Source organism: Microplitis mediator, chromosome 3 (genome assembly GCF_029852145.1).
Source record: "Microplitis mediator isolate UGA2020A chromosome 3, iyMicMedi2.1, whole genome shotgun sequence".
Lineage (NCBI taxonomy): Eukaryota > Metazoa > Arthropoda > Insecta > Hymenoptera > Braconidae > Microplitis > Microplitis mediator.
In genome coordinates, this window is record NC_079971.1 from 23,905,374 (window position 1) to 23,922,690 (window position 17,317).

Genomic DNA, 17,317 nt, shown 5'->3' on the forward strand with positions numbered 1-17,317 from the left:
ACGAACTTATGGTAGTTTTGAAAAAATACTGTTTTGAAAATGCGGAAAAAGTATGAGGTCCAAAAAGTAATGGGCCTTATGGGCATGAGCTATTTTGATTCACGGGTCAGTCGTTACGGGTACCAAAGAAATGGGCCTTATATGAGAAAGAGCTTTGTTGGTGATTTTTTAAGCGTACTTTGATAAATGTGAAGTCCCAAAGTAATGTAAATATGACATAAGGCCCAAAAAATTAAATTGGGAGTTATGTGTACAATAATTTTTTACATTGTTTTGTGATAATATTAATTTTTAACTAAAGTAAGGCCCAAAATATAAGGCCCTAAATATTGGGCCTTATATAAATAAATAATATATTTACAAAATAAAATAATTTTAATAAAATAAACAATCCTGTTGATTTGTATGATGAAAAAAGTTACAGACCCAGTGGAGTGACTATAGGGGCCCACAAGCTCAATGAGGGCCTTGTATGTCGCCTGAGGGGTTTGGGCGTGGTCCACAGTAGCCGTTCATTGCTGCTACACTTTGGTAGCTGGAGTAGCCTCTTGTCTGCTGGACGGTCAGTTATTACGTAGTCCAATTTAAGACATCTGCCTGCGGATGAATCCGCGTTGTTGGTGTTGCCCCGATAATATGAGAGGACCCATGTGTATTTCATCTGGCCCATTTTATTATTCTCGTCGTCGTGATAATTGTTGTTATTGTTGTTGTTAATTTATATCTCGTTGGTTTATTTAATGTTATGGGATTTGAATTGAGGGATTTGGAAATAACAAACCACGAATTTGGTTACTTGAAGCCCAAATGCCACTGGGGCCTTATTGTTGGGACTCAATGCCCAGTATTTACGATTTGATGACTAATATTTAAAAACTTTTTGCCCCGTCGATATATTTAGATTGTAATACCGCAATATTAAAAATCAGACCCAGTGTTTGGGATTAATGCCCAGCATTTAGGACTTACGGCCCAAATGATATCCAAGGCCCAGTAATTATGACCCCTTGATACCTATCACCGATACCATATTTACTTTATACGAATTTTAATTACAAGTCCCAATTTTCAAGGATAAGGCCCACTATAAAAATGAGTCCCAAATAAAAATGGGACTCAAAAATCAAAATTTATCGACAGAGGCTGGCATTAAGCCCCAAAAACTCAATTTTATCTCATTAGGCCCAAATTTATGAGTAAGGCCCAAAAAAATTTGGGACTCAAAATAACCAAAAATCATGGTGGTAGTGTTTTAAAGGGATCAAGTGAGGTAATGTCATCCAGTCTTCTCGGTCAGTGTCCATCTTATATATCGTCTTATATAACTTGTAGATCGTCCGTCTGGCATCTCCTCTCGGGTTTCGCACTAGGTTAGGTTCTATGATAGGGGTTAAGGATTGGATTGCAAATACAATAATCTACAGATAATTATAAAAATAATAATAAAAAAAAAAATTTTTTTAAATTTATAGAGGATCTCGGATCTGGATGGTGTCTAGTACCTAGAGTAGCCATTCGAATAGCCGTTTGAGTAGCCGTTGGAGCCCTTGTAGGAAACGGAATGTATGCTCCTGGAACAGATTCACCGAAATACCAAGGATCAGGACATACGTTTCGTCTTTTATATTTTTCGACAATATCAGGATAATATTATGTCATTGTTTTATGCTGCCGTATTTTCTTTTCATATTTCATCCAGACTATGTTAAGCATGCATTTATATATATATGTTTTTTTTGGTCATTTGGTGTTAGCAGCTGATTCTTAGTTATAAATAAAAAGTGAGGAGCCTTTGATTTAAGTTCTTTTTGTTGTTTAATGTAGTCTCAGTATGAAGAGAGTGTAGCATGCTGAGTTGACAGACAACAAACGGTCACGTTTCCTTGGAAGGTTTTCACTTTTACTTTGTCCTCCTTTTGTCTAGTCTACAGCGCGCGGGACGGGTTCAAAGCGGGCTTTTTTGTTGGGTTTTTTTTTCTCTTTTCAATATTTTTGTTCTACTACATTTATTATTGTCTCTTAATAGAATAATGGATTTTCCATTCGTATGACGAAAAACTATGGGAGAGTGAAAAATTTTTAATTCAAGGAGGCGGCTTTGGAAGTGAGGAAATTTAATTTTTTTTTTTCTGTGCAAGTGTTAAATTTTTTTTTTCTTTTTCTTATTATTGACGTATTGTATTGTTATGTCTATTGTTTGTTTGTTTATCGAGTGTAATAAGGTGCAGGGGGTTTCAGAGCTCCCGCTCACCGCCACCCACATCTACAACAGAACAGAAAACAAGACCACCGCCGTTACAAATACAAGGTATCTATTAGTGTTAAGCCGCCTTAATTATTTAACACCCCCTTCGAACCCGACTACCATAATCACCCATTTAAATTTAATTAAAATACCAGGGCAAGATGGACAACATTTATAATTCATTTTTCTGTCCATTTTACCTCGATATCGGCCCATTATTCACCCAAATGTCTGACTCTACTTGGCGGCATTGGCTATTTAAGAATATTATTTATTGGCCATGGCAACAAATTAAAAAAATTTAATAACCCATTAAAAATAATTTTATTGAGTGAAAATAATTTTATAGGTATTTATTTTTTATCGTTTTATTAATTCATGCTAAAATCATTCCAAGGCAATTTTTTTTTACCACTGTCTTCATTTAGTCGAAGTGTCAATCCCACAAAATCCGGCGGAATCGCGAAAAAAATTCACTTACGTAAAAAAAAAAAAAAAAAAAAAAAAAAAAAAAAAAATAAATAAATAAATAAATTGAAACCACACGAAAATTATTAGCGCAATTTTCGCGGCAGTTAATTTTTAATAAACTTTCACTAATTCAGAAGCTTAAAAATGACGTAATTTAACTTATAGTGGCCATATTTAAAAAAAAAATAAAAGTAAAGACACTAAATGATAATGAAACCAGTAAATTAAAAAAAAAAAAAGAATTCAAAATGAGCCGTCGAAAAACTTTTCGCTGCGAATTATCTAAAAATAAATCCGTCGGATTTATTAAGCCACTGAAAATAACCACAAAAAAACCGAAACTAAACAAAACCCGACGGTCAAAGTTTGAATTTCATCATAAAATATGAAGACAATGGTTAATAATGACACTAAAAAATTTATCAGCATTCATACGTAATTTTGCCACTCGACAAGCTGTCACAGTAAGTAAAAAAACTGTTAAAAAAAAAAAAATATATCTACCTGTGTTGTTTAAGGTTGTCCTGGCGTTTGAAGGACTTTCCGCAGACCTCGCAGGTGAAGGTCACGTCGTCCTTATGACTGCGCTCGTGTATCATGAGGTTGTAGGGTTTTGTGAAACGCCGCTGGCAGTACTTGCAGACGAACTCGACGGTGCACTTGGCGCGCATCTTCTGCCGGCGGCCGAACTCCCTGCCGTGCCCCTCTGTCTCCATCGGCATTATCGCGAACATCCTTATAAATTCCCACCGCTCCCTCGGTTCTTATAGACTCAATATACTCTTGCGACTCTCCTCCTCGTCTTCTCAGCCCAAGTCTCTCTCTCTCTCTCTCTCTATATATATATACAAATATATATATATATAGATATATACAACACCACTCTTCTTATTCACGCGGGTATTATGCCTGGGGAATATCCCTCTCTCCAAGCAGCAGATATATATCTTATGGATATGGATATCCTTTTCTCTCTAAACGTAAATACGATCGTTGAAACTCTCTTGGGTGTACAAAACTCCTTCTCAATTTTAAACGACCAAGTTCGCTTTTTTTTTTTTTTTTTTTTTTTTTTTTTTTTTTATCGAGTTGTCTCACACGTTGTTGTGCCGGAGTGATCTCACTCTTATGTATACAGTAAGATTTCACTACTTCAAGGATCCAGTACAACACACAAGACAATTGCGGCTACCTGCGAACATAACACAACACGTCAAGGATCAAGATCAATTGATCCAGACATATAACCTCAATTATCCGTGACACCGGTTTTATGTTTAAGATCCTTGTCAAATTGATATATTCATTTGTATTATATTATGTTATATGTATTTTATATTGTAAATATAAATATAAGATGAGATGTAGACGGACATAATAAATTAACTATTTTTAATAATATAATCCGGCTGTGGTAGCAAAGGTGATTTTCCCGCGATTAGATTGCCGAAATTCCTACACCTAGATCCTGTAAGATCGGTCACCAATAAAAATCTGTATAAGCGGTTTGTTTTTTTAAGAATTCCGACCAAAGATAAGCCCATTCCCTAGGCCCCGAGTATCGCGCCGTGGGCCAGCTTGAAACACCTTCCTATCAGATTGGAAGCTGGAATTTTGACTGGTGACATTTTCATCGGCTGCTTGTTGTGTGAAGACAAAGCTACTGCCGATTTTACACCGTCCATTTATCACGACAACAAAACAAATTATATATACATACTTTTTTTTCGAGATGATAAAATACCGGGTTATTTATTATTCATATATGATTACCTGAGTTTATGGACAAAGCAACATAGTTTTGTTACTTCGAGTAACACGCAAGAAGTGACATAGTGTAATTACTATTATAAATTCATCGTGTCTACCAGCTGATACATACATGAGGAAAAACACGTCGTCAGTTAACAATTTATTAAAAAAAAAACTATTACCAGTATTACGTGTAAATCAAGATAGCGATACAAGTATTCATAAGATGTTGCATTGAATAGGAATTAAAAGACCCGAGCAGGATTATAAAGTAGACGCGGTAACAATAAAAAAGTGAGCAAGTGAAACTGGGCGTCGTCCATTGGATAATCTCAAGCACGGACTCTAATTGGACGACTGGTGTTACGCAGGCGCTACTGTATTGTGACTACTGTGGTCTATATATATGTATATATATATATATATAATATATGTACATGTATTCAACACAGGTTTATTCGTGATACTCATTCATTCGTACGTTCGTGTTTCACCAACGGAGTGCGTGCATCAAAGTTGAAATACGTATAAGAAGGGAGAGATGAAAGCAAAGCAAAGAGCGTGAGCAACTCGCGTAGCCAACCAAACAACGGCTACTGTGCACCGCCCTAACGCTAAAACCGTGCTACCGGTTTTAGGCGGCTGCTGACTGCTACCGTACCAAGACCAACCGCCGTAGCCGCGGGGACCACACCCTCCCCACCCCAGGACACGCGAGCTGATTATGATACTCAAAGGGCCCAATAACGTGGTCCGTGGTCTCCACTAACGTCCATTTGGATACACATCAAGCAATGGTTGCTTATATTGCGTTTTTATTCATTTCGGATACGTCCAAACTGACATAGTCCAGCAACTTTATTTCTGAATTTAAGGATCACGGATAACTGGATGACAATGCATGGACTTTTTTGATGATAACTTTTTAAATAATTGGTGATTAGTGAAAATATATGACTTACCTGGTCAATTATTTAGTCCAAGTGGTGTAACTGTGTTGGTTTATCCAGGTCGCGGTTTGTTAAATATAAAACTCTTGATGTCCGATGATGATCCGGTAATGGACGGATTTACGTTCACAATTGCAGTTCGAATCCGAAGGATTTGTTAAGTGTACAAGATGAACGTCGGATAAGGTGACTGTGGGTGTGTGTGTAAGGTCCGCTGAGGAATAGTCTTCTCAGAGACAGAGTGTTGTATTGGTAAGTATAGGAAGGTAGATAAGTGGTAGGTAGGTAGGTCTGGACCGTTTGGTTGCGCGGAGTAGACTGAACGAACCTTCGACCAGGTCTGTCGAGTCCGGTTGCTGTAGCTTCTCTGGCTGCTGCTGCTGCTTGCTGCTGAGTTCCACACAGCACGCCGAGTTGGCACAGCGTCGGTACTTGGTAGCCCGAATATAGTAGACACCCGAAGACAGTAGACCGTTCCCGCGGTGTGTAGTAACGCGCAGCACCAACAGAGACTCACCGGGCTTCCTCTACGTCCTCGTTCCTCGTCAGTGGAGGTATATGCCAGCCAGTAGTGTGTACAATAAACAAGATAAAGGAAGACTGTGGAAGAAGAGGAACGAGCTGGGTAACAGAGAGAGAGACAAAAAGGGAAGGAGGGACCAAGGGGTACCTCCCTACCGAACTCGGGCGACTCCTCATACCTTTCTCTCGTCTGTTTCCCAGCGATCTTTTTATTATAGACTACTTTCTCGCTCGCTCGGTTTACCGCCCTCGCTGTTACCACCAAAAAGAGACGGCAAATGATCACGCGGCGTTGGCGGTGGCGGTGGAGCAGACCAAGTGCTAGTAGTAGTAAGTAGTAGTGGTGATGGTGTGTTGGCGTGAAGGAAGTAGTAGCGCTTTTTTATCCCAACTATATACGGGTCCTCGAATAGCAGCTTGCTTACTCACAAATCCATCCAGATACTTGGCTTCTTGATGCTGCTGCCAGTAACCTAAGCGGGGACTCGCCGCATATTCTCATTCTCATTCTACAAAACACCCAGAATATCCCATCCCCCACTTGCCCACATTCATGTTACGGGCCCTTAGGTACCGCCCCCTGTCGCGCGAGTAGGCCCAACATCCCTCACTCTTTCTCTTTCGTATTTATACCTGTGTGTATGTTAGTGGTGTAGTAAAAAGGATCAAGAGGATTTACCCCCCGCGGGGGCGGTAGCATCTCGGCGCCTTATTCACATGCTGAGGTAGCTCAGCAAGCACTTGAACGGTCTCTGAAAATATTTTGGAAATATTTAAAAAAACCTTTTCGGTTTTTTTTTTTCCTTTATGTTACAAAGCCTCGCTTTGCGCCCACTTGCTATGAGCGAAATTAAACCGACTGGTTTGTACCGGTTGTAAATCTTGTTGCTTTTCGAGGTTTAATAATGTCATTTTGTTAAGTCGTAAGCAGTAACAGAAAAAATAATGTTGCTTACTGTGACTGATGCTTCTCACGAATCACTTTGGTGTAGGAGTCTGGGGAAAAAAACTACGCAAAAATATATATTATATATAGATATTGGTTGTGAGCCAGTGGATTATTATAAGGCAAGAGGAAAAGAGAAAGGCGAAGAAGATAGCGTAGAAGAGGTGCGGGGGCTGTATATAGCAATGAGTGTGTTGCCGCAAGGGTTCCCAGGGCACGTGGGAAATGCACAGTAGTCCGAACAGAGGCGTCCCCACCACTCTTTTGGTCATCGTGGACAGCATCAGTAACCCGTTGCTGCTCAACATCGTGCTGGTATGTGTGATGTAGCCGAGTATCCCCGCCATCTACCGCCGATATCCAGCCCCGCGTCACAAAAGCAACAGCAACGTCAGTGGAGAGGTTAGCCACGCCTCCGTGATCAGGTAGCGTCTGCTCGGATTGGTCCGCAAAGTCATTGACGATTGCCTCCTACCTGGACATCAAGTACCTGCTCTATTGAAGCTCTTACACTGTAATCCCGTGATGGTAGTGGACAGGATCACGTGGATAGTTGGTACCCCTTACACATGTGCCGGCAAATCTTACAGCGATGACGATATTCTCGGGGGTAGAAAAGTAGCATAATTCTGGTTTCTGGTATGCATCATCTCTTTTGATCATGATGATGATAATGACGATGATGACTCCTTATTGGAGATCTCCCGATGATGATGATGAAGGTTTTTAGATGAAGCGAACCGTTGGTTACCCTGCCGATGTGAATTGCCACCCCCGCTTCATTGCTCGCTAGTCCCTGGCAAGAGGAACCGACGTGACCACGACGTTTCGTGTAATGAACCTTGTCTGCTAGTGTCTGTATGTAGATGAAAGAACTCATATCGCCCGAGGCAGCTTCTGGCGGGACTTAATCCTTGGGACTGAATTTTCGTCACGGCCTCCCTCAATCCCTCACTCTCCCTGTTATTCAGATCTTCAATTCTTTCTCATCTTATTATTCTTATACACCTATATATATATTGCTACAACCTCCCGCGATTTATTTCTCGGGTGTGGGATAAAAATGCGGTTTCCCTACTCGGATATACTGGCATCAGCGTACCAGAGATGTGATACGCCGCCGCATCGTAGCTGGCTCGTGAAATAAGACTCTACGGTCAATCTGGCCAATTTATTCCACGTGAGAAACTTTGATCTCGCGGTCGTCATTCGTCGTCGGTGGTTATTGGTCCTCATATGCCCCTGATCCTCGTTAACGTCCTTAAATTATTCTTACACACCCAATAATTATAATAATATATATGTAAATATAAATGAATGAATTATAATATATATTTATAATATTATAGATTATCCCGATGACAAAAAGCATATTGATTTACTTGGCGCCCAACGTCAAAGTGTCACCAAGATTACGACAAAAGCGCCGCCATAAAAAAATTTTTAAATAAACGCGGCCATATATTATATATATCTTTTAGAGTTTAATGTTAGTTACAATAAGATGTTATTGTGGATAAAGAAACACAGATAAATTGGTTTTTTTGAGGTGACGAATTAACACACACGCTCGCCCACATTTTTAAAATAAATATAATGCGGTGTGACACATTCCCAAACTATTTTTTAGTTTTTTTTAAGCGCACAGAGCACAAAGGACGGAGAATATTGCCAGACCACAGTAAAGTGGATACACACATATATATTTATGTGTGCGTGTGTGGATGGATATATATATTTATATAAATAAAAGGTGAAAATGACAATAAAACAGATAATTTTGTTATGATGGGCTATAGAGTATATAGACTAGGGTGATCAGAGGTGCCGCCATGTTTGCCGGACGGCGATAATACAAGGTGTCCCAGGAAACGGAAACTCACGGAAACAAAGCCGTAGGTAAATATAGAAATATTGTGTGTGTGCTATGGCAAATAATGAGTGAGCGCCTATCAGTGACAAATATTGTCATATATCTGTAAAATACCTTTTTTATTTTATTTTTTTTTTTTTTTTCACTTTATTCTTGGGCCAGAATGTTTCAGTTTTTTTATCTAAGAGAGGTTAGAATGGACGGAGTGCAAAAATGGGGAACTTTTGCGGGTGGAATTTTTGGGATTTAGTTGAGGGCTCGCGTGAGTTTTGGTGGAAATTTTTTGGTTTTGGGAGAATTGTTGCGATAGGGGAAATTGAACTTTTTTTAATGGAGGGTATTGGCAATAAATATTTTAGGATGTAGTTTATAGAAATCGAACTCTGAATTGGGGAAATTGTAGCCAGATTCTGTCAAAATGAATGCAAGAAAATTTTTTATTTTTATAGGATCATAAATTATGAATATTTTTATTTATTTAGATTTTTAATGCCAAGGCATAAGCCGAATAGCAACAATTTTACATAAGATATACATATATATAAATTACATAAGTACTGCATAATTTATTACTACCGTCTACCTCAAGTTTTAATAGAAAATCAAAAATTTTATTTTTAAAAACTTCTAAACTGCACGAATTTGAAATATCAGCCGGTAGATCTCTCCAAAGTCGTATTGAAGAAACAAAAAATTTTTTTAGGCGAATGAAAAATAATAAAACAATTTCATGCACAGAAAAAAAGGTTTTCTTGGTGGGAAAAATTTTCACTTGCCCTAAGAAATTAATTTCACTATGAATGAAAAAGAAAAATTTTCTTGGGGCGGAAAAGTTTTCTTGAGTCAAGATAAAAATTTTTTTAACAGTTAAAAAAAATCCTTGCGCCAAAAAACCCTTTTTTCTGTTTAGTTTCCAAAAATCATATCCGTTTTTTAAAAAGAAAATTTTTTGGGGGCAAGTTGAAATTTTTTGCGCCAAAAAATTTTTTTTTTGGCTTAAAAAAAAATTAAATTTTTATCAAAAAATCTTGTCTGCAAAATGAACATGAATTTTTTTTTTATTCCCTAAAATGTTATAAATTTGAAAAAAATGAATCATAATCTCAGCCCTTATTTTTCCCGATTAAAAAAAAATATAGATAACGACAATGATAACTCTTGCAGCGCGGCAAGATCAAAGAACACACATATTATATATACTGATGTACTCTTTATATTAATGTCACCATAAATTCTTGAATGTTTGCGTCCGTATATTAAAAAGACACTATAATACCTCGAGCATCAACCAGCGTCGCGCAACTCGTTTAAATATATCCCGCATGTCTTCGTAGACCAGCGAATAATATTATTTCTTCTCATTTCTCTCCACTCATCTTTTCACCACAATATCAACCTCCATGTCAATCCATCATTTAAATTTATTTCTCTAAAAAACATCATATATAATTGGCCAGTAACATTTTTTTTTTTTTTTTCGAAAAAAAAAATAAAAAACAACTAAACTATTTTTATTTCTTTACGATACCAATTAAAAATAAACATTTTCATCCGAATTTCGCGTTAATATTTTTTAAATTGCGACATGTAGTTGCGTATAGACATCGAGACAAAAATTGTAATTTTAAATGAAGAAATTTTTTTTATTATTTTTTTTTAACAGCGAAGTCGTCACGAGAAAATTAGGAGTTTAACATAATTGCCGGGGTCAAATTGTTGCGCCGCACCTTTGAATCCTGCATATATGTATATATTGTACATGTATATATGGTGAATATATACATCAGTACATTTTATATGCTCCGCCCGCAACATATAAGAGATCTTTCTCGAGACAGAAAGTTTATTGCGACCACCATAAGCGGTTTCTTTTTTACCTCAGTCCGTCTTCGAGATCCTTAGAGCCTCCGCTGAGTAGAGACTTCCTGAGCTTTTCAGACACGTTATCTATTTAAGGATTTTTTAAACCCATATCTATAACCGTGTCCTCGATGTAATCTTACTCTCTGAATTATCTTTTTGTTTAAATTTTTCTATTACAATTTCTATCAAAAATAATAATGAAATTTTTTATAAAACTGAAGTTAGCCGAGGTCTAATAATTTTTGGATTTTTTTTTTTCAGATAAATTATAAAAAAAAAATATTTGAAAAAATTGCACCTGTAGTTTTTAAAATTTTCTACATGTCCATATTTTTATTTTTCATTTTTTTTTTAATTCATTGGTTGGAACCAAAATCCGAAAATTATTTATTGGCTGCTAACTTTAGGATCATAATTTTTTTTTGCCGGAAAAATGCCTAGAATCCAGCCTAAGAAAAACCGAAAATAGGCCGGCTCAATTTATCCGCCAATTTTCGGTCTGTTTATCAAAAATAATAAAATTTCGGGCTTCGAATAAAATTCTGTGATTTTGGCCAAAAATTTTTCAAATTTTTTTTATCTTCCCGCTAAGAAAATTGAAAATTTTCAAAAAAAGGCGGATTGTTATTGAGAAATATTTGTTGGTTTTCGTAATTAAATAATTTGTGAAAAAGTGAAAACTCATGATGACGAAAAAATTTCGGGTTTGGTAAATAATCGGACGGTAGCTCATCGAATTATGGAAACAAAAAAAGTTATAGTTTTTAGGGCAATAATCCAGACCCTTTGAGGTAAAAAGTAAGGTAGTGAGTCCGGATAGAAGATTATACTCATTGATGGGTTGGTATGGTCTGAGTTGCTGGTGCCGGGTACCGGGCGCTCTAGGCAAGGAAAAGGGAGTCAAGGAAACGCGTCAAGAGCAGCCCCTCATTCATCAGATCATTTCACGGTTCATTCAGACACACAACTACGTACCACTTAAGATTTACTTTAAAACTATTAGTCTAACAAACAACACAATCTAGTTCTTTGTCTTCCGGGGACGCTCATTTGGAAAAATTTTACGGTTAAATTTTTTTTCATCATCATCAATTAAAAGTTATTAATTTATACCAGTTACAGAAATCCAAAATTTGAAAAAATTTTTCGAGCAGGGATGAAATGAAATTTTTACTTGCTTGTAGAAACTGGGGTCAGTTTGACAAGAAATTTTTTTTTTTCAAATGCAATATTTTACTTTTAATTTTTTTTTAATTTTTCGAAAAAAATTTGACACTAATAATTTTTCTAAAATTTTGAAAAGTTCAATTTATCTTAGAAAAATATGAAACAAATTTTTAAAAATTTTCTTTAAAAAAAATTCAAATTTAAAAAAAAAAATTTTTAGTATGACCCATTTACCCCATACTTATAAAAATATAGTAAATAATCATAAAAAAAAATTTTAATTCGCCTAAAATTCGAAATTTTAATAAATTTTTCGCTAAAATAAAATAAATAAAATAATAGATCAAGTCCTGTCTTATGTGAGATAAATATTAAAAGTCGATTATTTTTAAAAACAATTAGCGAGTAAAAAAAAAAAATAGAAAAAAAAAGATTATAAAAGATTGAGAAATGAGTAATTGTAGTGTACATACATATTTATTATTTTTAAACCAATAATATTGTGCGTCAAGTTAATAACGATACCCGTATAATCGCTTATACGCTTCAAGGATAAGTCATTGCGATAATAATCCAACAATGGCGTTTTATTAACGTCGTCATAACAACTTAAATATTCATCATCATCATTATTATTATTATTTAAACATTTTTATTTATAAAAGCAACATGTGTTTGAAATTATAATTGGTTTGCTACTAATTAAAGTAATAATTATGTTTATTGCACTGTTGCGAAACGGAATTTCGTGGGGACGCTAAGATTATGTAACAAAGAAAACTTTTTTTTATATTACTTTAGAGCATTGGTTTTTTTTTCAATCGACAGCCTGATGATTCTAGTGTTAAATTATGTAAAAATAATTTAGTAATTGTACAGTACGGATGTATGTACGTACGGTTTAGTTTAATATATAATATAACTTTGGTGACAATAACACGCCTATATTTGTCGTGACGTTTGAGTCATGCCGAAATTTATTTTCTTTGTCTTTTTAAAGAGATGCCGCAGTTGAACTAACTTATCGCGGTTTGATTTGTGTGTTTGTGAGGATAAGTGTTTTTTTTTTTTTTTTTTTTTTTTTTTTTTTTTTTTTTTTGTCACTACGTAATTCTTAGTGTAAACTTTGTTTGAAACTTATTAGGGGCAAATTTTCATTATTATATTTTTTCAAGGGATTTTATATACAAGATTACTTATAATTTTTTTGTAAACTATTTGGTTTAAGTTTTTTTTTTTTTTACAAATAACGTAATTTTTATGACGCAGGAAATTTTTTTTACAAGACGGATATAGATAATAAAATTCTAGGTAAAGAATGTATTGTTTAAATACATTAAGACAAACGGAAATCCCTCGAGGTATTTGTGAAATAATTTGTCTTAAAAATTTATCATTTTTTTGAAAATAACGAAAATTTTCGGGACTGAAATTTGAATTTTTTTTTATAAAAACGACCATTAGAAATTTATGTCAGAATCTAATGGTTGGTATTATATTGCGTGGGAGTGAAAACTGTATTCAGAAAAAAATAATTTGGGCGCAGGGAAAATTTTTTATTATGAATAGAAAAGAGAATTTTTTTTGGCGCGAAAAACTTTTGGAACAAAAAATTTGTTTTCGTCCCACAAAATTTTTAAAAAATTTTTTGAGCCAAAAAATCCGTTTTTTTTTTGTGTAGCCAAAAGTTTAAACTTTAAAATGATTTTTAATAAATTTTTTTATTTTCGTTTTGTGAAAACTAGCGAAATTTTCGAAAATGAAAAGATCTGGTAAAGTAAATAAAAAATAATGAATCGTTTGTTTAAAAATGAAATATAAATAAATTTGATGATATATTTGTTTATTATTAGTAATAAAATAAAAATTTAAGTGAGAGTTAGACCAATGAGTAATAAAAACCCACAATCCCACAATGAAATTAAAGAAAATAAATAAAATAAACGAATGAGAAATAAAAAAGTAACCAGAAACGTCAATAAAGCTGTCAAATAATTTTATAAAAACAAAATATATAAAATATAATCAGTGATGTTTTAATTATGTAAAAAAAGATTAATAAGAAAGAAGATTAAATAAATAAGTATTTTTAAAAAATGATTTAAAATACAACTAATGGCTTCCTGTATGTTATTTTAGTGAGATGATAATCATACATTTACATATTGGGATCCGTGTGAGATTTTAGAAGCCTCGTTTCCCTCGCCCACGGGTTTACTTAAATAAAATTCAATAAAATAAAATTATAAGGAAAAAAAAAGATAAATAAATAAGAAAAAAAAAGTATTTCTGCCCTAGAGAGTAAAACAAGTAAAACCTATATACACATTTATGGAGAGAATTAAATACGGACCTCCGTGTGTGCATCGCGTAATATGTTCAACAGACAACGACCACTTTTCAGGTTGTCCATTGGTAGTTCTGATAAAGTAGCCACTATCATCCCACCCGTTTGCATCCTCGTAAAAATACTCACTTCCTTTCTTTTATTATCTTTTAACACTTACTTTTACTTCAACACCTATTTTCTTGTTTTATATTGGGGTGGTTCATTTGGAACGACTATTTTTTTTTCACTCCCACTTCAAAATGTTTTTGTAAGCATTCCCTGGTGGAAATGTTCCGGAATTTTCTCTGAAAAACTCAGTTCTAAAGTTCTAAAGACTTTTTCACAGTTTTTCAGAGAAAAGTCCGAAAAATTTCCACCCGGGTTGAAAAAAATTACCTGCAAGCTCTTAACCTTTGAACGGTAACCCCGCGGACTGACGGACCGCTAATCAAATTTGAAATCAATAAAACTTTTTTCAATATGGTTATATTAAAATATTGACTAATGGGTAGTTTAAAAATAAATTAAGGTTATAATATCATTAAATCATGTCTTTTTCATGAAAATATAGTTTTATTTGTGTAATATATAAATTCCCCTTCTCAAAAGTAAGAAAACCAAGTGTACTTCTCATAGCGGTCTGTCAGACCGGCATAACCCGTAGTGTGCAAATTTTTAGGGTTATCCCGGGTCAAAATATCTAGCCTCTCGAACCCAAGTAAGCTTCAATCCAGCCTCACTTAGTAAATAAAGCATTTTGAGACTCAAATGATGTTCAAAAAACCTCAATGAGCCTCAAATGATTCTCAAAGATCCTCAAGGAGCCTCGATGAGCCTCAAATGAACCTACTACTCGACTATGTAATGTAAATTCGATTAGTATTATTTGAGGCTCTTTGGTCACCATTTGAGGCTCATTGATACTTTTTGAACATCATTTGAGGCTCAAAATGCTTTTTTTACTCAGTGAGACTGGATTGAGGCTTACTTGGGTTTGTGAGGCTAGATATTTTGACCCGGGACCGTTTAGAAATTAATTGTAACTTTGAGTACTCGACATTTTATTTTGAAGCTTTCCCATTTAAAATACATAGGAAAGTTAGGACTTTTTTTAAAATTCTCTATAGCTCGGCCGCATTTCAAGTCATCAGGTCGCCGATTGCGGCACTTTGTAGGCAATTCAATATTCTTCAAAAGTTCCCGTAGTAATTTTACTGAGACTCTGATTGTTATTCCTGTATTGGTTCTGAAAATTATTTTTTTAATGATAATTTAGGTTTTTAGTTGATATTGACTAAATAACGAAATTTACAGTAAAAATGCAGATGACATTTTTTTAGGAAATTTAATTCTCTACAAAAAAGGTCCTCTTCGTTAAGTGGCTCAAGTTCTTTGTTCACGTAATATAGGGATTTTATGAATTTTGTAAATAAAATATTTCAGAGAATCATATTTCCTAAAAAATCGTCGCCTGCATTTTTACTCTAAATTTCGTTATTTAGTCAATATCAACTAAAAACCCAGATTATCTTAAAAGAAAGACTTTCAGAACCAATACAGAAAAAACAATGAGAGTCTCAGTAAAATTACTGCAAAAATTTTTGAAATGTATTAAATTGCCTAAAAAATGCCGAAAACGGTGACCCGATAACTTGAAATGCGACTGAGCTATAGAGAATTGAAAAAAAATCCTTACTTTCCTAGGTATTTAAAATGGGAAAATTTCAAATTCAAACGTGAAGTTCTTAAAATTAAAATTAAGAGCTGAAACTTGCAGGAGATTTTTTTTTCAATGTTTACAAAAACTTTTTTAAATGGGAGTGAAAAAAAACAATAGTCGTTCGAAATGAACTACCCTAATATATTAAGTAGAGTGATCTAGAAAAACCAACCTATCGAATTTATGGCTTAAAAATAACCTATATACCGAGAAAAAAATTCCTCTGTTAAGAAAAATTTTTAGCTCAATTGTAAAGGTTGTCAGCAGACATTTGAAATTTGCCATTTAGATAACACGAAAAAAAAATTGTCCATTAAAAATATTATAACTTTCGAACCGTTTGAAAAATAAATTTGGCTCTAGAATATTCTTGTAGGGCATTAAATTTCCTAAAACGAAGTCTCGAGAGTCAAATTTCTTAACTCGATATTTCGTATACTTACAGGCCATCCAAGTCTACATTAAACAGAATTATATAGTTTTAAAGCTCTATTATTAAAAATATCAATACTACGTAAAATTCTTGGACTAAAGTTTAATAAAGTAAGTAAAAAGTTTGTTCTAGAAGTAGTGTAATTACATCGCCAGCAATATCCACATTGTAATAACCCTATTTTTAAAAAAATTGAAAAGTATTTAAACTGATGAAATTTGAATTCTTTTCAATACTTCTGAATACTTTCAGATCTTTTCAATTCCTTCTCTAATGGAGTTTTAACATTGTAGATCGTTTTCAATTCTTTTTTTTTAATCTGGAATATAATATATTAATAACGATAAAAAAAAATATATATATATATCAAAAACTGCAATACATTACAAATAGTCGGTGAAAAAATAAATTTTTTCACCCGCAATATAATAGGACGTATTATAATACGGAGGGTAAAACGGACCAGTACTAAAATCATATTTATTTATTAGATCCCCTGATTAAGAATAATTATTTGAAATGATTCAAAACAATTTGAATTGACTGATATATAGACACTTAACATAGGTTAAATTATTTTTCATAATTAGGGTCATGAAGCAATTGCTCCCTGTGATCATATTTAAAAAAGAATAATACAGTTATTAAGTATAATCTTAACTATATATAAAGCATATACATATAATATAATTACTATGGTAGTTGTTGCCCTGGTGGAAATTTTTCGGACTTTTCTCTGAGAAACTCTAAAAAAGTCTTTAGAACTGTAGAACTGAGTTTTTCAGCGAAAATTCCGAAAAATTCTCACCATTATTATTATATCTCGCTCAAATCATTCACTCATAAACTCATGTAAATAAGAAACATCAGGCTGTTAATCACAGCTAAGACTTCTAAGAGCTGCGTCTACCATGGGCCTAGAAATAGAATCTCCAAACTAGTCAGCGAACATTGCTCTGTTATCAACTTCTTAGAGGACTCTCTACAAACTTTCAACTCGAAAATTAAAAATTAAATTATTAACACACACGATTACCAAATCACCA

The 17,317-nt window shown here is 34.1% G+C and overlaps 1 protein-coding gene across 1 annotated transcript; it reads right to left on the reverse strand.

Annotated features, from left to right (window-relative positions):
* Positions 1-3,216: 3,216 nt before the first annotated feature.
* Positions 3,217-6,255, reverse strand: LOC130666163 (protein drumstick). Its single transcript, XM_057466967.1, has 2 exons — positions 5,431-6,255; positions 3,217-3,908 (listed from the first exon to the last, which is right to left on the reverse strand). The coding sequence occupies exon 2, from the start codon at positions 3,448-3,450 to the stop codon at positions 3,217-3,219; it is 234 nt and encodes a 77-aa protein (XP_057322950.1). The 5' UTR covers positions 3,451-3,908; positions 5,431-6,255.
* Positions 6,256-17,317: the final 11,062 nt, after the last annotated feature.